Genomic DNA, 21,432 nt, shown 5'->3' with positions numbered 1-21,432 from the left:
GCCTCTACTATATAGGCAGGCCTCTCCTTTGCTGTGTCCAGTTCTCCTATCTCAAAGTGAAGGCGGTGGATGGAATTTATCCCCCAAGTCCCTTCTGCTGTCAACATTCCACATGTCTGTGGTGTTTGCCTCTCTTTTTCCTGCCTACATTTTCAAATCATAAGAAGCTCGGGCTACCTCCCCTGGTTAGACTTTTATTGAAAATGGAACTGCCCAAGAAGGCCAGATCTTGTAGCCTGGGCTGCTCTCAGACCAGAGAATCTTTGTTTAAAATTATATTTTGTTAATCCATCCTGTGGGTGTGGAGCTTACTATTTTTAATGCATGGGCTGCACAGCCCAGTTATTCATGGCTGAGAGTTTGCCACAGAACTTGAGAGCCATATTTAAAAACAAACAGCCTCAGAGAAGCAGGCAGAAGGCTTCTCTCACAAGCTCATACAATTTGGGTGTGGGAAAGTAAGGGGCCAAGTTCTGCCTCTAAGTGGGACAGCAGTTTGGAAAGGCAATGAGTTTCTTTGGTCTGTTTGATGCCACACAAGCAAGTAAAGGAACGACCTACCTTAGTGCTTATTTAGATGGTACACTCCATTGACCTTTCCTGAGTCATCTGTCAAAACTAGAAACCTGCACTTTTATTACAAGTCCGAGACACTCTTTAGTATCTTCTAATAATTTTCTCTTTCTCTTTCTCTTCACCTTCCTCTCCATTTCCCTTCTTTCTCTTAGGCCATATAACATACACAGGGAAAAATAAAAGGCACACAAATAGAAACATTTCATTAAACTTAAGCAGAAATACCTACATTTATAAGAACTCAAGTGATTGTTGGGAAACCATAGATAGCTTGCATTGAGATATTTAACTGTAGCAAAAATCAGCTAAATGTTGACTTCCTGGACTTTGAGAGATGGTATTAATTTGTTCATTCATTCATTCATTCAAACACATTAATTAAGGTCATAAGATGAGCCAGGAAATGTATTAAATGTGGTGTTTACAAAGGTGAAGAGACAGCACTCCCCCTTGAGGAGTTCACAGTCTACTAGGTTAAAAAGTCTCCCAAAAGGGGACTCTCACTATGAGAACCGTCCTGTGACTGGTCATTGGCCCTGTTACTACATTAATTTGGAAGGATGTTAGACGGAAGCTGGCCATGTAAAGTGGTCTGGACCTTCTGAGAGCTTTCATTCTGCTATACAGCCTAATGAAGGGAGGCTACCCAGTCAGTGATGGGTTTTTCTTACAGCTTAAGTAATTCCAATTTGGTGGATGAACCAATCTTTGGCAAAAACAAGATACTTCAAAAGAGATCTTTTCTTTTGGTTCTGTGGATTGTGAAGAACATCCAAATCTTTTAAAACTAATTATTTTAAATTAGAAGAGTCATACAAGCACATGTAAAGAATTGTAGAAAGGGAGTAATACAAAATAACCAGTCACTCATAGGTAATCACTGTTGAAAGTTTCTCTCTTTAACTCTTATCGTAGTTACCATTACAATTTCTGCCTATTGATTTATCAACTTTGGGTAACATCTATTGACTCCTCACTATGGGATATGAAGTATTAAGTGCAATTGCAATATCATTCACATCCCATCTTCCACAACATTCTCAGTTTTTGTTAGCTATATTTAATTATTACAAAGAATAGCTTTGTAATTTTAATACCTCTACTTCTTGATTTATTGAAATTAGACTTCTATTTATTTCCTGCTATGTCTGGTTTTCCTGTTTTGTTTTATGATTATGATGTTTTTGGTATTTAGTTTGTAATTTGATTAAAAAAAATTTAAAACCAAAAAAAAAAAAAAGTCTCCCAAAAGACCAATTCAGGAAATTACGGTCTGATCCTCTTTCCCTATTTTGACAATTGGACGAGGGATATTTGTATCATCTTATCAGAGTTGTATAAGAGCATATAAAAGGTATTTAGTTTACTATTCAGGACATTCTCCAAATACATAGACTCACTGAAGGTCAGTGATTCATAGAATTCGGATCTGGCTGATGGAAAGTAAACAGAAAATGTAGAAGAACAGAGAGACCATTTGTTGACTCCCTCATTCAAAACATCCAAAACCCAGGGCTGAGGCACATTAAGGCACAATTCCTGCTAACTACTTGTTTTATCTGTATGAATACAAGTGTCACAAGGGAGGAGCATTGCCTCATTCACACTTTTGGAAATTAACAAAGAAAAAGTGTCTTGACTTTTTTGCCTGAATTCTTTCAAACTGTATTAGGTTGGAGGTTGTTGCTTGCATGGGTGAACTAGAATCATTCTGATCCATGAAATGACTGTGCCGCAGCCAGCTGTCTCACAGATGCCTACCATTGATCATGAGAGAAGCACTGACAGATGGGAGTGGACGGATTTGTGTTGGAGTTCCGACCGCTTGCATAGCTTATCCCACTGCCCAGTTAATGGTAATACCCTCTCAGATGAGAAGTCAGGGCAGCATAGCAGACCTGCAAAAGCCAGAGTTTTAAGTAGCTCCCTCATCAGTGCACCAGCGTTCACGTGGACATGTATCCTTCCTCTTTAATATTGAGTAGGTAAGAAAGCTTGTTTCGAAGAGAAGGAAACCAAAAGCAAAAGAAATTAACTGGTTATGCCAAAGTTCTTCACTCATCACTTGGTTCAATAAACATTGAGGACCTTCCTGCAGCGACAAATCTGAAGATGAGTAAGGTGTAGTTCTTACCCTAGGGAAGCTCATAGTTTGAAACTTGCATTAACAATGATAAAGTAGGGTCAAAATTCATCAGAGGCATATGGAAGTTTCTGAAAGGGTGCAGTGGAGGTTCTAAGGAGGAAAATGTTGCCATCAGCTTGGGGGAGGGTCTTAGGGAAGGCTTTCGAAAAATGCATGTTATGGAATTGGCTTTGGTACAAAGTTGGGAAGGGAGTAAAGAGGAGAATAATCCAGGAGGATGTCAATACCCAGATCTGTGTTTTGTAAAAATCACCATGGTAACAATGTGGATTGGTTGGAAAGAGGAAAGAGTTAAGTTTATAACAAAAATAATAGTAGCAGCTAACATTTAATTAAATGTTTATTATGTCAGGCATTGCACTTAGTGCTTGACCCACTTTATTTAATGTAATCCTTGAAACAACATATGAGACAGGAATTATCATCTCCATTTTATAGGGAAAGGCACGACAGAGCCTGGACGAACAAAAGAGTTTGTATTATTGGCCATGAGAACCCAGGTAAGAAAAAGCTTTTATCTTATATCAGGGACTGTGAGATAGAGATGAGTTGGATTTTGGAGAATTAGGGAGGAAGATAACCTTTTTTTCTAAGAACAAATAGGTCTCCTTAGTGTCTGAGTCAAAAACCTCATAACCACTGAAAACACGTCTGAGATCCTATTCTGTCCAAAGGACCATGACTTAGTAAAATCTGCCTTGTCAAGTGAGTATGACTCCATCTCAGGAACCATGTCCTTTGGCTTATCCCTGTCCACTGAGATTCTGGCACTCTGCCTGGCAAATAGTGGACGCTCGAATTGTATTTGCTGTATGAGAGAATTTTCACCTGTCATTCAACATTCATTGGAACCTGGGGCAATTCATTGTTCTTCCCCCTCCCCCACACCTACCCTTGAGTTTTCCTATCTTTATATTGGAGGGGGCTGAACCGCATTAAGTCATTGTATGTTAAGTTTAATAGGCTGTTATCCAGGAAAAATTAATTACCTCGGGCAAAGGTTGGGATACTTTAGTGGCTAATGGGCGTGTCTATACGGGACGGGGTGGGCACTGTCTTTTTTTTTTGATACGCTTAATCATATCATATTTGGCAATCTGTGCAGAAATGGCAGAAGATTGGTTTATATTCCTTAAGGCAGGTTCCTTCACCACCTAAAGTCTTTGGAGTTCTAGAGATGGAAACGCTCCCATAGGGATGCCCTCGCCCAGGACACCGCCCTTAAAATCAGACAGAGGAAGGCTCCCTTCATGAACGCGCTTGGCAAGCCCTGCCCCCAAAAGGGGTGGAGGTAGAGAAAGAATAGGTCTACACCTCTCTCGTCTGCCCGAGTACAGATTGGCAAGTGGCATAGCCGCGCAGACCTCTGTCATTTATTTATTTTTCTTTCCACTGGGTGCGCTGTCCCTTTAAATGGGGGACGCTGGTGCTGGCTCCGTAACACCGGAGCCGGCAGCTTGTTGATTTCAGAGCTGGTGAATTTCACATTGTTTCCACTTCACTTTCCTCGCCCGGGGGAGGCTCGGGTTGGCTCTACAACCGCTACCGCAGTTGCCAGCTAGGTCCAGGGGAGGGCAGAGACCTGCAGCATCTGGGCGGGCGTGGGGCCGCAGGGAAGGGTGTCGGGGCCACACACGCACTCTCGCTGCAGTCCAGATCCTTCTGAAGCCCGGACGCCCGGAGCGCACCGAGCCGGAACCGCCCGCCTAGACGCCCGCCCGCCAGCCCGCCCACGGGCCGGGGTCACAGCCAGGGAGCCGGCGAGGGGAGGAGACCCAGGGGGGCTGGGTGGGGGGGCGGGGGTGGGTGCTGCCGCCGCCGCCGCGGAGCTGCTACTCGGCGCGTTTTGTATGAAGATGGCGGCTCCCACCGCCAGCAAGGCAGCCTCCCTGGGCTGTAACAACAAGCCTGCGTTCCCGGAGCTGGATTTCAGGTCGGGAGCTCGGGTGGAGGAATTGAACAAACTCATCCAAGAATTCACGAAGCACGACCAGCGGGAATATGACGACCAGAGAGCACTGGAGATTCACACAGCCAAGGATTTCATCTTTTCCATGCTGGGTAAGGAGGAAAAAGAGGGAGGGATGTGTGTGTGTGTGTGTGTGTGTGTGTGTGTGTGTGTGTGAGTGTGTGTGTGTGTTTGTGAGTGTGTGTGTGTGTGAGATGGGAAGCGGGGTAAAGAACCCATTCCCCTTTCTCGCGCGCTCTTTCCTTCTTGATTTTCTTCCCGGAGCCGCCGGGTGCCTGGGGTATAACCCATCTCTGTTCCGTCTCTTCCCTTCTTTCTCCGCGGCAACCTGAGCTGCCTTCCCTCCCCTCCCTACTATACTTTGTGCCGGGTCCCTTTTCCACCCCAGTTCGCTGGCTCTTTTGTTAATTTCTCACCGACGGGGGCCTGGAAGGCAGGTGAAGTGTTCGTGGTGAAACGTCTCACTGTTTGGGGGAAGCCCCTGGAAGCCGCGCGGTCCAGGTGAGAACCGGCTGCGCCTTTCAATTAAGGGATTTGTCTCCAAAGACAAGGACCTGCTCCTTCCCAACGCCGAGTCTCGGGTCCTCTCCAGAGCTCGGGGCGCGGAGACAACCTGGGGCTCTGGCTCGGCGCCGGAGCGACAAGTTGCTCTCTAGTCTCGCTTGCGGCGCGGCGCTGTCAAGCCGGGCCCCCGGTGGCCAAACTTGTTGGGTGTTCCCTGGTAACCCGCTCAAGTAGGCTGGGCGCAGGGAGTTCCTGCAACTTTGATTTGCAAGTAGATTTCCCCTTGAAGCGGTCGGAAGCATTTCCGGTGCTTCTCCGGGCTTCTTGCTGAGCTCGGAATTCCTAATTCCCAGCTCGAAAACGACCACGCTCAAGATCTCTGACCCCGAGGAGCGCCAGCCCCTTCCTCTTTGTGTGCTGTCTATGCACCGGCCGAGAGAGGTGTCCTGGGTTTCGAACCCCGGCGACGTCCGGGTTTAGAATAATGCCGCCCCTCCCACCCCCCCAGCCTGGCACCTACAGTTCTTTACACAACTGAATGTTGTGTAAAGGAAAATAATTGAGTCAGGCCGGGGAGACCGAATCCCTCCCCAAGTGTCCTGTCGTTCGGCTTAGTGCTGTGAGTGTCCGCTGCTGGGAGCCTCTAGCGTAGCTTGCGGCTCCACCAGTGCAACTCTGCCTGAATGCAGTACGTGGCCTGGCGGTGAACTCTCCGCAGAACTGGGACTCCAGTGTAGCGCTGCCCCACCGCGTGTCTCTGTGCGCTCGACAAATACATTCGTAGGCAATTTTCCAGGTAGTGGGAAATTTAATTGAAATAGGTCTTGGACCACAGAGGAAGACTGAGCTTTTGCCTTCCTCCTGCCGTCTACTTGGATTTCAGCCGGCTGTCTGCTGTCCTTGCTGGTTCTATCATCGGGTATTTTCTCTCGGTTTGCTTCCTCCCCACAGCCCAGGTTGGGGGTAATACAAATTGTACGTGTGCCGGCGGTGGGTAGTAACGCTTTGGGAAGTTCGATGAAGCATGTTAAAACTTGGGGCTGGATTTTACTTTTTGCTCCACACTCCCCAAGTGTATCCAAGGTTGTGTATGGGGTTGAAAAGCTCTCCATTGAGAGATTCGACCCTTCAACTAATATTGAATTAAATGTGGTGTGTGTGTGTGTGTGCGCGCGCGCGCGCGTGCGTGTGCGTGTTTAAATAACTCCCTAACCTTGCGGTGGGAAGCTTACAAGCTTACAAAGCTTTCAGATCCGAAAACCAGCACAGTGATTGTCAGAAGGGTGGGGATACACAGAGAAGGCTCAGGGCAAGTTATTTAAGTTGCTTAATCATGTCCTTTCTCTTTGACGTATATAATGGAAGTCTGCCATTGTGTTGTTATAGCGCTGGCCTCAATTCCAATGTCTCCTGTCCTAGGTCGTTCACTAGGAAAAGGTGCTCGGTCACCATCAGTCAGGATAGTCATGGAACAGAAAATGGGAGGCTGTGGGGAGGGGTAAGTTTAAGTGCCCAGCTCATGAGGAAATCCTGTGCTAACCCCACGGCTGATAACGCTGATTTCTCAAAGCCTTTACGAAGGGTGAATTATTGCGGGTGCTTAATTTATTTTGTGTTTAATGTCATGAGTGGCATGGTGTTGGCAGGTAAACGAAATTCCCTTTTATTCATTTTTACCCAGTTGATCTTGCAAGAGAAGTCTTTCTTGCCCCCTGGGAATTTGATATTTCCACCTGCGGGAGAGAAAATTCAGGAGAATGTTGTTTAAGCCTCTTGCCCCTCTGGACACTAGCAGGCAGATGGCGAAATGAGCTTGCCTGTGTGTGGTGCTGCATTCATTTGTGAGTTGCTTGCTTTCCTTTAATGAGGTGCTGGCTGCTCTAGACAAGTGAAGGTTTGGCGACAGCAAGGGTCCCTGTGTGGATTTACTTTTCCTAAAGGGGATTTTCGCTTGGCTTGAAAAAACAAAATCTCTTTTTGTGCACTTTGTTTCACTTGCCGCAGTCCACAGTCTTTCATGAATATGCGAATGATGTGTCTTAATGACCCTCAGCTTGTTAAGGTGTTAACAGGGGTGGCACCAGGCCCTTATTTCTGGGAGCTTCTGGGGGGTGGGTGTGAGTCCTCCTGGCTTTGTTCCGCTTCTGTCTGAGCGGCACCTGAGGATTGTTGACAGCCTGAAAACATTATCCCCTCACACAGAACGAAATGGCAGAGGAGTTTGGTGCAAACCTCTTTAATGGAGCTTTGGATAACGCTACCTCTGTTTTTAGGCAGCTGGCAGGGGCAGCCACTTTCTGTATGAGATTGTTAGCCTGGACTAAAGCCCCCGCCCACCGGCTTCCCAGATCCTTTTTGTTTTATCGAGATTGGAGGCAACTTTACTACGCAGAAGGGCGAAGTTGTGGTAGGCTGTTGTCATAAACGGTGACCCGTCAGCACCGGGAAACTCCACTGTTCTATCAAAACAGGGGTCTGCCTAGTCTGTGGAGTTGATCTGAGCCTGCTGCTGGTCACCCAGCTGTCCATGGTCTGTCCTGGCCTTCTCTGCTTGTCCAGAGATTCTGATTCCTTTGGAGGCAGGTATTTGCGGGAGTCCTCTAGACTCACTATTTATTTCTCTACACCTTGGTCTTTTAGGAGAATGATTGCTGTTATTATCTAGTTAATATGTGAGAGCCCAGATTGTGGGAGAGACTGGCAGTGCATAATAAACACCATTTATCAGAATTCAGGGAAATTGCCAGAGTTCATTAATATTTTAATAATATTTGGTATTTGCATAATGTCTCTGCCAGCTCTTTTGTCATCTTCATTCCCTGGTGAGGTCGAATGAAGACTGGTTGTGTCCCCATTGAACAGATGCAGAACAGGGGTTATGAAGAAGCTAGAAGAGCCAGGAAGAAATAAGAAGTCACTTCCCCTTCAGTCCAAATGGTTGGTACCATGGTGTGGTCATTAGAGTAGTTATCACTTACTGACTGCCTTCTCTGTGCCAGGAACTGCACACAACCTTAGGAGTGGTATTGCTTTCCCATTACGCAGACGAGGATATTGAAATTTACTAGGGTTAAGAATCATCCAGGGTCCCATGGCTAATAAATGGAAGAGATGTTGCTAAAACTCTCTTGGCCCGATTCTAAGTCTTCTTCTATCAAGAACTGAGGTATTAAATCCAGAGGAGGGGCTTTGTTTAAAAAAAAAAATTGTCTCTCCTTTCAGAATTTGTTTCTGCTTTCAGCTGTATTAGGGTAATCCAATCAGCATTTGACACGAGTTCTGGAGCAGTCTGAGTTGGAGTATTTTATTCCGTAGAAAGATCATTCGTTTGAATTTCAGGTTAAGACACTGATGGTCATTAGAATAAAATGTTAAAATCTATAGTTCCTGTCTCAGTCTGCCTCTTGCTGGCTAGGTGGTCTTAGGTTTTTCATCCATTAAACACAGATAATAGTATTTTCATCTATTAAACGTGGAATAATAGTAATGCACTGTTTCAGAATTATGTGTGTGAATATGAAGTTATTTTGTAAACTGACAAGGAATGTATATATGATTTTATTATTTATTTAAAGAAATGGGCATTGTTAGAAAATCTAGTGAACTTACACTGGAACTATTTCTGCAGCTTCCTATCAGAAAGACTATAGAGAATGATTAGAGGTGACCTAGGAGAATATAGGCTCTGGCTGGAGAGGGCATGATTAATTCCAAGCCACATTGCCATTTGTTAAGTTCATACTGTATGCTGGCCCTTGTGCTAGCTACTTTGCATAAATATATTCATGTAATTTTCTTCCAGAAACTTTTTAAGGATACATCCCATCATGCCTGTTTTAGAGGTGCAGTAGGTGGTGTTAATCCCCCTTTAAAGATGAAACACTAAGGCTCAAAGAGGTCAAGTACTTATGCCAAGATCTTACGGAGTTTGAGTTTGAACCCAAGTATTCCTGACCCGAAAGCTCATGTTCCTTCCACTGTGTGGGCAATCAGTTTCTATCACTCTTGGGCCAGACAACCAAAAAGGCCCCACCCTGTGGGGAATGCTATACTCAGTACCCTGCTTAGCCTGCACGAGCAGAGATGGTCTCTTTTGGTCTGTCTTTCTTACTTTCGTGCGTTCAACAAATATTTACTGAATGTTATACTGTTTGCCAAGCAGTATGCAGGGTCCTAAGGATAAAATAATGAGCAGAAACTTTAATTCATATGAGCCTGTGGAGACCCCCTCCCTCTTCTGCTTTGCCCATCAACTTTAAGAGAATAGTTTGCTGACTCTTGTCTCCTTTCAGGCCCATGGTTGTGGTGTTTCTGAGTGCTGTCGGAAACTACCATATTTTTTAGGTACTTTCTATATCTACAGACTAGGCCATTTTGAAGCCCTGTCTTTCGAGTGTTTGAATGTCACTTTTCCTTAACGAACTCATCCAGCAATCTTTACTGAGGGAATTTATTGTGAATCTTTGCTTTGTGGGCCTCCAAGTCTTGGTACGTTCCTTAGTGTTCTGGTCACTAATGTGCTGTGGTATCTGTATAATGGACATCATCTTTGAAGTCTGTTCCAGCTCTGAAAACATTATGCATCTGGGGCAGGGAAGTCCCTCTGAACATTTATTTTTGCTTCTGGTTTGAGTTTGCTGCCCTTCATGACAGAAGAGCCCTGGAACCATTGATGATCCCTGGTCTTGCTATGATGCCTTGTTGGGCCACCCATTGGATAATGCATTGCTTGTGATTAGACTGGGTCCCTTTTGTATTCACAGAAACAGTGGAGTCTCTCATGTCAAACTAGGAATTTGTCCTTGAATGTTAGCTCTTTAGATTCTCCTGGAGCTTTTTAACAATTTGGAACCTCTGGTCCTGTTTTAGACCTATTGAATCCGAATCCCTAGAGATCCCCAAACTGGCTGCTCAGCACGCTGACATTGTGTCCCGTGTTAGGCGTGATGTTGTTGTTCGTTCCCTGTCCAGTAGAGCTGCTTGTGCACACAATGAGCTGATCCCAGTTGACTTTTGAGACTAGAACTGGGCTGCTGCGTCTAATGAGCAGATATGTCCGCTGGCTTCTGGTAAAGCTGGAGTCCTTCCCCCTGGGACAGAGACAGGGAGGCATAGTGATTGAGATGATTATTAGAATGTTTCCTCTGTGTCAGAGGTTGTAATAGGGTTTCCCATCATTGGATCTTTTCCCAAGGACACCATAACCCTTTGAAGTAAAGAAGAATGGAGAACTCTAGGATTAGAAAAATTCAGGAATTTGTCCAAGTTTACTAGCAAGTAAGTGGTATAGCTGGGACTTAACCGAGGTCAGGCTGATGGAAAACCCTTGCTTTCAACAGTGATACTATTCTGCCTTCTAGAGGGGCAGGAGAACTGGATTCTAGCCCCAACTCCTCCAGTTAACTTGCTCTGTGATTTTGGGCAAGTCACTTAACAGACTCTTGAGTCTCAGAGTCTGAATATGTAAGTTGGGGCAAATAATTATACCTACCTCCTGTGTTCAGATGCATTCAGTTCTGAAGATGAAGGTACAAAAGAAGGACATTTCTGAGTTCTAGTAAAGCTCTGTTTTGTACTGTGTGGAATGTGTGTTACCCTAAGTCACCTAACCTTTTTTGGGCCTTTTTTTGCCCACTTTCCAATTGTAGAAAATACAAAGAAGAAAGTAAAATCACCTCCAAATTCTAATTACTGTTAATACTTGATGTACATTTTTTCTGGACGTCTATGTTTATAAAACACGCTTACGGGCTTCCCTGATGGTGCAGTGGTTGAGAGTCCACCTGCCGATGCAGGGGACACGGGTTCGTGCCCCGGTCCGGAAAGATCCCACATGCCGCGGAGCGGCTGGGCCCGTGAGCCATGGCCGCTGAGCCTGTGCGTCCGGAGCCTGTGCTCCGCAACGGGAGAGGCCACAACAGTGAGAGGCCCGCGTACCGCAAAAAAAACAAAAAAACAAAAAACCACGCTTACACCCACTCATACTTACATGCTTGCAGTTTTACATACATAATCCTATTGGATATGTGGGGGTTTTTTTAGTAAATTTATCAATGTGCTGTCATCTACTGCACTTTTGGAAAGGAGCTATAACCTGTGTTAAGATGTTTTCTTGCTTCTTTCATTCATCTTTTATTTCAAAAGAAGATACTGTTCTGGAACTTAGAGCACGTTCTGTGGTTTAATGATTGGAGAATGAAGAACCTTCTTCTTGGTGACTTCTGAGGGTTTGGCCATCTCCTTTCAATGCCATCTCCTACTTGTGTCTTTGCATGTTCTACATGGTCTCATAACATTACCCGAATTTCTCACTTTCTTCTTTTGCTTGGGCTGTTTTCTCTATCAGGATTTCTTAACCTGGGTCCATGGAAACAAAAACTTGGAATCTGTGAACTTGATTGGGGAAAAAGTACCTCTTTATTTTTATTGACCGCTAACTGCAATATTGCATTTCCTTTCATTATAAAAGTAGGTAACAAACCACAGTAGTATTAGCAGTACCTCTGTTTTTTGCTTTTGTTGCCAATAGAAATCACAGATATTTTCACTTCACATTACAGATATTACAGACATCTCAAAAAGCCATTCACTGCTGCTTTGAAATTATGGTAGATGTTAGACTTGCTGCTAGATTTTATTGAATGCATTATACTCTATCACAAATTTGTTTTTTAACTGCATTTTGTGTTTTAATACCAATTTTCTTTGAAGTCCTGTGTAATTTTATCATTCATTTAAATATACTTGTGTTTTTTGCAGGGGTCGCCAGGCTTTTCCAGCCTGTCAAGACATCTGTGTCACAGAAGCAGTTAAGAGTCTCAGCATTCTGACATCTCATCTCTGCTTTGTTTTCTTCTCCCAGCTCAAATGCCACTTGACTAATGAAGCTTTCCTATATCTCTCCAAGGAGAAAAATTTCCCTTCCCTCTGTGTTCTCCTAACACCTGGTCCTCTTTCATAGCCCTTACCACATGTTCCCCACGCTGTAGGCTGAATAATCCCTGCTCATTTACCTTTGCAGCGCCCAGTGGGCTTACGTAAACAGTAGGTGCCAACAGAGTGTTACGTGACTTCATGCATTTTAAAAGAGCCTTTCTGTGCACAGCTTCTGATTTCAGGCTCTATTTAAGGCATGAGCGCTTTCTGACATTGTCTCTTTGTGGTTGCTCCCCTCATTAAGCCATATTCCGTCATCGTCTCTGGAGTCAAGAAAATCTTGATCTGATCTCCTCATGTGGTAGGGGAGTTCTTTCCTAGATTCCAATAATAACATCCTTAAGACTTATCATAGGGCAGTTTAAGAAATGTCCCAATTAATTTGCCGTAGCTTGTTGACCAAGAGTGGCAAACCGTGACTTGTGGGAAATCCCCCTTTCTTGAAGACCCTGACTTTTCTTCCCTGGGCATCCAGGGTACTTGCGAACCTCCTGCACTCCCACACCTGGGGCTTTAAAGGATGCATAGAAAGCATAAGTCACCTTTCTCATGAAGGTGTTCCTTGTGCTTACCAGTCAACCTCCAGGTGTTTGGATGCCTATTCTGGCATCCTAATTGCAGCAATTATTTATGATTATAAGCTAATTTGCCATCAATACTTTATCTTTGTGCAGTGCTTTATAGATTCAATACATATTAGCATCTGATACGGTGTGGTATTATTCTTTGGACCAGCCTTTGAGAAAGGACCTAGTAACCCCCATTTACAGATGGGAATACTGAGACTCTGGGAGGTGATACGACTTAGTTGGAGGTTATAGAGTAGGTTGTAGAACAGGACTCAACCCAGATCTCCGGGGTCTTCTGCTCCAGCATATAGCCTGCAAAGAGCTTATGGCTTTTCTACCCAGATATCTTTCATGGTTGCTGGGGTGAGTCTGTGTTCCCAAACCAGGCAAGGGTAGCAGCTTTCATACCTCTCTGGCTTTTCTACTCTCTACTGGGCCAAGGGTACACAGTGGGTAAGGCTGGCTGAGGGCGGCATGGCTCAGTACATACCCTGTAGGCACGCATTCTCCATGTCTGTTTGTTAGCCTCGCGTATCTGAGGGCCTGTGACAGCATTCACAATGGACTTGGGTGACTACTTGCCAGCTGAGCGATCTCTTTAAGGACAGTTCATAATTATGCCATTATGTGAGGCCCTGTCTCCAGGAAACAGCTATCTGTTTTTCGTCCACTTAAGTGCCTTTTCATGAATTCCCTCTGCACAAGATAAAGAGACAGATTACTAGGGACAGTGCTGCTATGAATAAAGCTGGCATGGGGAGCTGTTGTTCAGTTTGTTTATTTTTTATATTTTTTTTCCCTCAACACAGGAAGACTTGATTAATACTTGTGAGTTAAGTCAGTAGTGGGAGTTGGTGTAAGGCTTGTTGAGGTTTTTGTTTCTTCTAATGAGTATTTGAATATTTACAGTGTGCATAGAATTGAGTATTCATTCATTAATTCATAAAATTCATTCAACATATGTCGGAGTGCCTACCATGAACTAGTGTAATTACTGTGGTGAAGATCCTGTATTGTAAGAGTACAGAGTGGTGAGTTAGAGAAGCAAGGTCACTACCTCATTAAGACTTATGTTCTCTGGGGAATTCAACAAGATTTAAGCACATGAGTAAATAGGGATGTGCGCTTAAAAAAAAAAAAAAAGCACAGACCCTTATGATGGAAGGTTGGGTAGGATGGAGTGAAGAGTGATAGAGAAGGCCTCTCTGAAGCAGAGACATTTGAACTGGAAAGATAAGAAGGACCTGGCCACCTGAAGACTGATGGAAGTGTATTCAAGTAGGTAGAACATCATGTGCAAAGGCCCTGGGGTGGGTCCATTTGAAAGCAGCTTTCAAGGCTGCTTTAAATTATAGCAAGTCTGATTTGGTCTCTACGAGGAGGAATGGTCTATGTTTGGATTAGGCCCACAGTGGAAGGAATGGGCTGCCTGCCTTGGAATATAGCGAGTTTCCTGCAGGTGGAGGTTTTCCAAGTGGGGCCACCCTTTGGCTAGGCTCTTGTTGATAGCATTCAGGGACTGGAGGAGAGGGAGACAGTGTAGAAAGGTTGGGTTACAGATCCTCAAAAGGCCCTTTGTAGCCATGTAATTCTCTGATTTCACCTCTGATAGCCCTAAGCTAACAACAGTGAATTCTGTATTAGGTGGTTTATGCGTCAAACTGCAGTTTTCATGGGAAAATGATAAACCTGTATTTTTTCATCTGGACTTCCACAGTGTACAAAATACTTTCATAGGCATAATCTAGTTTTGACTTCTCACAACAACCATATAGAGTAGGTATTTTTATTGTCTCTGTTTTAACATAGGAAGAAACCCGTCGTCAAGAGAAGTAACTCACTCAAGGTCACTGAATGGTTGAGGTGGAATCAAATTGAAATCCTTTGAAGTTCACCCCAAATTCTTTGTATTAGGCTGATTCTAGAAACCTCCCTTATCCCACGCCACCTCAGGGTATGGAAGAAGGAGGATTTCTGGTCCAGAGAGAGGCACTGAGGATTGGTAAGAAGAACTAGGCTAATAGACTGCAGGTCTGCACGTGCCTGTTGTCGGGATGCAACTTGGAAGCACTTTTCTAGGCTGCTTCAAGATCACCCTTTTAGCAGCTGCAGCTGTTCCTGATAGCAGCTGCTTGTACGGATGATGCTGTGATTAATAAAGAAATCTCAACAGTTTGTTCTCAACTGTGCCCTTGGTGTGCGCAGCCTGCTTTAACACAGGCTGTGTTTCTGATCTGGAACAACAGAATCCTGCTGGCATATGGTGCCCCAGGGGCTCATAGCCCAGTTGTGAGAAGGGGCGGTCCCTCTAGTTCCGAACCAGGGAGCCAAAGGCCCACCAGGGACTGAGTGGTAAGGAAAGTGTGTGCAGTGTGCCGCGTGGTAAATGCCAGCTGGTTCTTGATGTCAGAGTCAGGGATGCCGGGCAGTAGGGGGCTGCACTGGTGAAGGAGATCACCTCTCACCTCCCTTGTAGGTCAAACTGTGGCTGCCAGTTTATCACCTCTGATTTGGAATCTGAGGCCCCAGAGAAGGGCCATAGTTCATCCACTACTGTACAGCTAGTTTGGGGGCAGAATCATGGTTAGAACCCAGGTTTCCCGTCTACCTGCTCTGTGTGTGTGTGTGTGTGTGTGTGTGTGTGTGTGTGTGTGTGTGTGTGTGTGTGTGTGTGTGTGTGTGTGTTGGTGTTACTTCTATCATGCCATTTCCAAATAAGTTTTCCCTTTGAATGAAAAACTATCTGTGTAACTGAAAATAATAATAACCACACTCAAATAATGTCTACCATGTGCCAAGAATAGTTCTAAGTGCTTTATACTTTATGTACATTATCTAAATTAATCCTAGCGACAACCCTATGAGGAAGGTATTATTCTTATTTACTGATGAGCAATCCAAAGCACAGAGAGATTAAGCAATTTGCCCGAAGTCACAAAGCTAGTGGTAGACTGGCAATTTGAACCCAGGAAACCTAGCTTCAGGCAGAAAATAGCAAATAACTGTGGATCTTTTTTTACCTCATTAAGAAAAAAAACCTTTCCTCCTGCAAAGTGGAAATCATTGATGGAATACTACAGTTTAAAAATTGTTTTAATTTATTTATTTATTTTTGGCTGCGTTGGGTCTTTGTTGCTGCACGTGGGCTGTCTCTAGATGCAGCGAGTGGGGACTACTCTTCGTTGTGGTGTGTGGGCTTCTCATTGCAGTGGCTTCTCTTGTTGTGGAGCACTGGCTCTAGGCGCGTGGGCTTCGGTAGTTGTGGCACGTGGGCTCAGTAGTTGTGGCTCGTGGGCTCTAGAGCGCGGGCTCAGTAGTTGTGGCGCAAGGGCTTAGTTGCTCCGTGGCATGTGGGATCTTCCTGGACCAGGGATCGAACCCGTGTCCCCTGCATTGGCAGGCAGATTCTTAACCGCTGTGCCACCAGGGAAGTCCTGGAATACTACAATTTTAATGCTGTTAGGAAACTTGGAAGTTAGGTGGCCTGAGTTGCTCCCTCCTCCATTTTACAGAAGTGGAAACTGAGGCCCAGAAGGGAAAGGGGACTTGATCATCCTGAACACTGATTTTACTTTTGGGCAGAGTGGAGGTGAGTTAAATGTCTGGCAAGTGACTGCTTCCTGAGAAAGGTGTTTGTACCTAAGACTGTCCACTCAGTAGCATCTGCTCCCTGGGGAGCACCTGCCTGGGTTTAAAGTGAAGGGGAATCACTTTGAGAGGGCTGTGCTTCTAGATAGGGAACATTTCCCTGCTACAGAGCTGCCTTGTAGTTTGAAGTTTTTTTAAGCTATTAGGTGAAGAATGCTGAATAAATAACCTGGTGGGCACACTATTTCTGGTGTGTCATGTTTGCTTTTTGTCTTCTGATTGTTCCTTGTCTTCCTCTCTGGTTCCCCCTGCCGCCCACCCCGTGACGTGTGTCCTTTTCTCACTTCTCTGCTGTCTACACAGCTTTGAGTATCACAATGAATATTTTTGTCTCTGAACAGTCTGTATCTACGGTGAGGAAGGAGGCTGGCTGAGTAGACTGTGGGACACTGGGTCCAGCCTATGTTTGGGAGGAGTTGAAGCTCCATGGGCTAGGAAGACTCCTGGCAATGGACCTTCCCTCTCTGCTGCTGCTGAGACCTCAGAGCCTTAGGAGGATTTAGAGAGTTGTAATAGGATTCGAAGAATTATAGAGGAGTTAAGCTGGTGGGGATCTTCCTGAGACCAGTTCATCCACCCCATCATGTCGCTGGTGGGGAAATTTAACCCCATGGCGGCGGACAGTAACTTGCTCAAGGTCAAGCTGGTGGTGGTGATGATAATGACTGTATTGGGAAACTCTTCCCTGCTGTTTATCAGGCATTGTTCCAAGTGCTTTGTAATCATTAACCCATGTAATCCTCACAACAATACTGCGATGGTAGCAATACTGCTACCATCCCCCTGCTTTACCTGTAAAGCAACTACAGCAGTTAAGTCACTTGCTCAAGCTGGTGAGAGGCTGGATTCAAATCTAGGCAGTTGAGCTCTTAACCCCATGTACCTTTCCATGACATGAGCGCCATCACCATGCCAGGCGCTGTGCTCGTTGCTGGCATAAAACATGAGGTGATGCTAAACGTTGAGGGAGAGGATGGAAGTGAGGGAATAGTGGGCAGAGTGGAGAAGAGGTTGGTTTGATTGTCCGGCGAGCCAGTTGCTAATACGATTCTTCTGGCTCCTGGTCCAGACTCTTTTCATTCTATCACTTGGCCTTTCTTGGCAGCCCTCAGGACAAACATTCTTTTGATGCTTGTGGTTTATGTTTATTGAAAGTCCTTTGTGTGAAATACCATCTCATCCATGCCGTCTCCTCATTTTGAAAGTAAGAAGGTGTGTCTCAGCTAATTGATTGATTTAAGGCTCTATAAAGGTCAACTGGGCCCTTGATGCTAAGTAAATTAGGGCAAGTCTTATGAAGGTACAGGCTCTACCCCCCCTCTTTCCCCCCATGTCATTCCGGATTTAGAACATTTAATTAGGACATAGTTAATGTAGTCTATCATTGTGGGGGGAATGGGAGCTCATCTTTTTTCAGTGAAAGGCAGATGCCAAATGCACTCTTAAGACAGTTACTGTGAAATCAAAATTTATAAATCGAATTGGGTTTTAAGTGAACTCAGGGATCTGACTCTTTAGTGCAGTAAGTGCCTACTTTTGAAAAGGGAATAATTCTTTAGGTAAAAATTGGATCTAGCCGCCCTGCTTTGTAAGGGCAGATGTTTGTACGTTGACTTGACATTGGCTTCATGCTACAAGATCAGTCGTTGGGATGAAATCACTTCTTGAAAATCTGGTGCTCGTGATGCAGAGGATTGGAACTGGAATCCTCAGAGAAGCCTCATCCCCAACCTACTTACTCATTTTTTCCTGGAATAAAATCTCAGGGGAATGGAGCATCCGGGATGGGCAAGCCCATCTGGACAGCGTAGAAACTCATGGAGAGAATTTTATCCTCTCTGGTTCTTGGGGAAGAGGATGGATGGGAAATGATCCTTCTGAGTATCTTTGTGTCATTCAGGACCAACCTACCTCTGTTCCTGTCTCCTGGGTCGCATCCTCTCTGCAGGCCCAGCCTTCTTCCCTGGGGATTATTTCTGCCCCTTTTATCTGCAGTTTCTCCTTCATTACTGATTCCTTCTTAAACACTCACACGTGCATTCTCCATATTCCTTCAACAGAGATCTTTGAGAATTGCTGTGCAACAAGCCCTCTGTGAGCAGTAGGAATACAGTGGGGAACAAACCTTCATATTTGGTTACAAGTCTTAGAAGGAGATGGACAGTGAAAAAAAGTTGTAGGTTATGACTAATGCCCTGAAGGAAATACCAACAAGAACAGAACAGGGTGCTGTGATGTGTCTTTCCTTCTCCAACTTGCCCTTGTGGACCATTCTCTCCTAAACTCTCTTCCCTTGGCTTCCATCCAGCATACTCTTGCTGGTTTTCTCCTTTTCCTCAGTCGCCGTGTAAGGGACAGATCTGTATTTCTTTGTCCAGCCCTTGGTGATCCTTCCGTCTTTTCTCCCCTCACGCTTTCTCTGATCCTCTCGTAGTGTCATTTTGCATCTCCCTTGCTGCCTTCCGAGCCTGTGCCCCCGCCTGGGCTTCACTGCCTCTTGGACAAGTCCACTTGGTTGACCCAAAGGTGCCACGAATTGAGTGTCCAAAGTGAATCTGTCTGTGCTTCAAGCCTGCTCCTCCTGGATCAGCCACACCACCTTTCACCAGAGTCATAAGACAGGAACTCGGGAATCATCCTGAGGCCCTCTCTCGTCCTCCTACCCCGAAGCTGAAAAGGAACTGAGGCCTGTCCATTCTGCCTCATCCTTTAGGCTCTGTTTTCTTCTCTCCATTCCCACTGTCACCACCTTAGTTAGGGTCACTACTGTCAGTTTCCTGGGTTACTGCAATAATCTCCCTGGGTTTTCTGCTTCCAGTCCCTTAAATCCATTCTCCATGCTGAGTCACCTTTTAAATAGGCCTAAACCCTCGGGGACAACCCATCATTCTTCACAGTAAAGTTAAACTCCTTAGTGTATTTTACAGTCTTTGGAGACCCAGCTCCTGCTCACATCTCTGGCTTCACCTCCTGCTACCCCTTCAGTTTCACTGTATGTTTCTTATACACCTGCTTTGAGATGGGCGCTCTGTAAGGTGCTGACACTGCAATCTCTCTTGAAGTAAAAGCCTAAACATTCTGAACAGGATTAGAAGGACTCAGTGCTCTGTTTCCTAAGGCCTTTTCAAGCCCCATCTCAAACCTCAGATGTCCTCACTCTTTTGGTTTCAGCCACACAGGCGTTTCAATTCTTTGGAAATACCATATCCCCACCACTGAGGCCCTTTGCTGGAATGCACCATCCCTCCTCCCACATACCCATGCAACCAACGCCTTAACGTCTACTTCCCTAGATGACCTCAGCTCAATCCAAATGTCACTTCTCGAGGAGGCCTTTCAGGCTAGCCCAGGACAGGTCACCTTCTTCTAAACCTGCATTCTATGTTCATAGGTGTCTTAGTTGCACTGATCCGTTATGAGTTTGCTGATGTCTGACGTTTCCCATTGTCATGAAGGCTCAGTGATAGCTTATCTCAGACCTATTCTTGCTTGTCTTTTTCTACTTGCCTGAAACACAGTTGTTCAATAAACATTGCTAGTGTGGTTGGCTACTTTGCTTTTGTTCTTGAACTTGAACAGTTAGGTAAAACACAGTTCACAATAGGCATTGAGCTAGTCATTGTGTGCCGAGTTTTAAGGACATACCTTGGTGTGTTCAGGGGACTTCTCTTCCCAGACTCCCACCTCTCTGCAGCTTACAGCCATGGAATTATAAAAATGTACACTTTAGAAATTATCTAGTTCAGTCATTTCCAACCTTTTCTAAACATGAGAGTCTTTTTTTTTCAATTAAAAAATGATGAGGACTCAAATGGTAGTGGTTATATTTTTACTATCAGTTTATTGGAGAAAACATGAGTAGTTATAGAAAGCTACTATGAATTTAGCTAACCATGTGAATTACTTTGAATTTTTTCATAATAGTGTCCATATATACTTGAAAAATAGTAGTATGTAGGCTTGAGAGGTAGTGCTTGGTGGGCACATGGATTTCTAGCACCAATAACTCCATGCCCTTGTGGTCCCTTAGTTAGGAACTAGCCACTTGGCTCTCCCTTTATTATGCAAATTTACATCAGATTTAGAACTGATTACCTGTGGGTTTGGTTTCCCCTATATGTGTTTGATTTGACCAACATGGTGGTTTTTTTTTTTGCGGTACGCGGGCCTCTCCCTGTTGTGGCCTCTCCGGTTGCGGAGCACAGGCTCCGGACGCGCAGGCTCCGCGGCCATGGCTCACGGGCCCAACCGCTCCGCGGCATGTGGGATCTTCCCGGACCGGGGCACGAACCCGTGTCCCCTGCATCGGCAGGCAGACTCTCAACCACTGCGCCACCAGGGAAGCCCAACATGGTGTTTTTAAATATTTAGAGCAAACATTTAAAAGTTGGGAGATTTTTCACAAAGCCAGATTTCCAGCTTGAAAAATGAGAAGGACTCCATTTATTTCCTGTGTGGCCATAATCTCCTGGTACTGAATAGCGGCTGTGTCCTTTAGAGGCACCACACTTTCTCCAGTTTGTCACAGTCCTCGCTCTATCTCTGTCGCTATATAGCAAGTTCATGGTAGAATGGGGACTAGAAACCCAGTGACTTCACCTGACGTGAGCGAGTGAGGCCAACTCCATCTCCACAGAGGCTTGTGAGCAGAAAGAGCCCTGGGCCCAGAGTCAGGAAACCTGAATCCTTGTCTGCTCGCTGTTACTGACTAGCTTGGTGACCTTGAACAAGCTGCATAACTTCTCTGAACCTCAGTTTTGTCATTTTATAGTAAATACCTCTTAAGGCTCACCGAGTTGTTGGATCTCTGGACGGAAAGTTGTTTAGTCTAATGGAACATGTTTGTTATTAACTCCCTCATCTTCTCTTTCCTTGTCTTTCTTTTTCCTCTTACTGTTATAGAGGGATCTACCATTTATTGTTGCACCTTGATGTTCATTTGAGAAATATGAGAAGGGAGCTATTGATTTCTCTCCCCAACCCTTTCTTAGCCACATCATGTCTGGAGGCAGCTCTAATCCTTTCGTCTCATGCCGTCTGCTCCTGCTGGGGGTACCATGGCCATAAGCAAGCTCCTGCTTGTG

At 45.0% G+C, this 21,432-nt stretch overlaps 1 protein-coding gene across 1 annotated transcript in view; it reads left to right on the top strand.

The window, feature by feature from the left end:
- Positions 1-4,572: 4,572 nt before the first annotated feature.
- Positions 4,573-21,432, top strand: part of MB21D2 (Mab-21 domain containing 2) — a gene marked incomplete at its 5' end in the record, with an annotated part of 103,287 nt that continues 86,427 nt past the window's right edge. Inside the window, one exon of the mRNA XM_082655595.1 lies at positions 4,573-4,783. Coding sequence (XP_082511721.1) covers positions 4,573-4,783 — 211 coding nt within the window. The remainder of the gene's footprint in view (positions 4,784-21,432) is intronic.

Source organism: Grampus griseus (genome assembly GCF_964374135.1).
Source record: "Grampus griseus genome assembly, chromosome: 5".
Lineage (NCBI taxonomy): Eukaryota > Metazoa > Chordata > Mammalia > Artiodactyla > Delphinidae > Grampus > Grampus griseus.
Note: the sequence above shows the minus strand (reverse complement) of the source record. Positions and strands in the feature narration are given on the sequence as shown.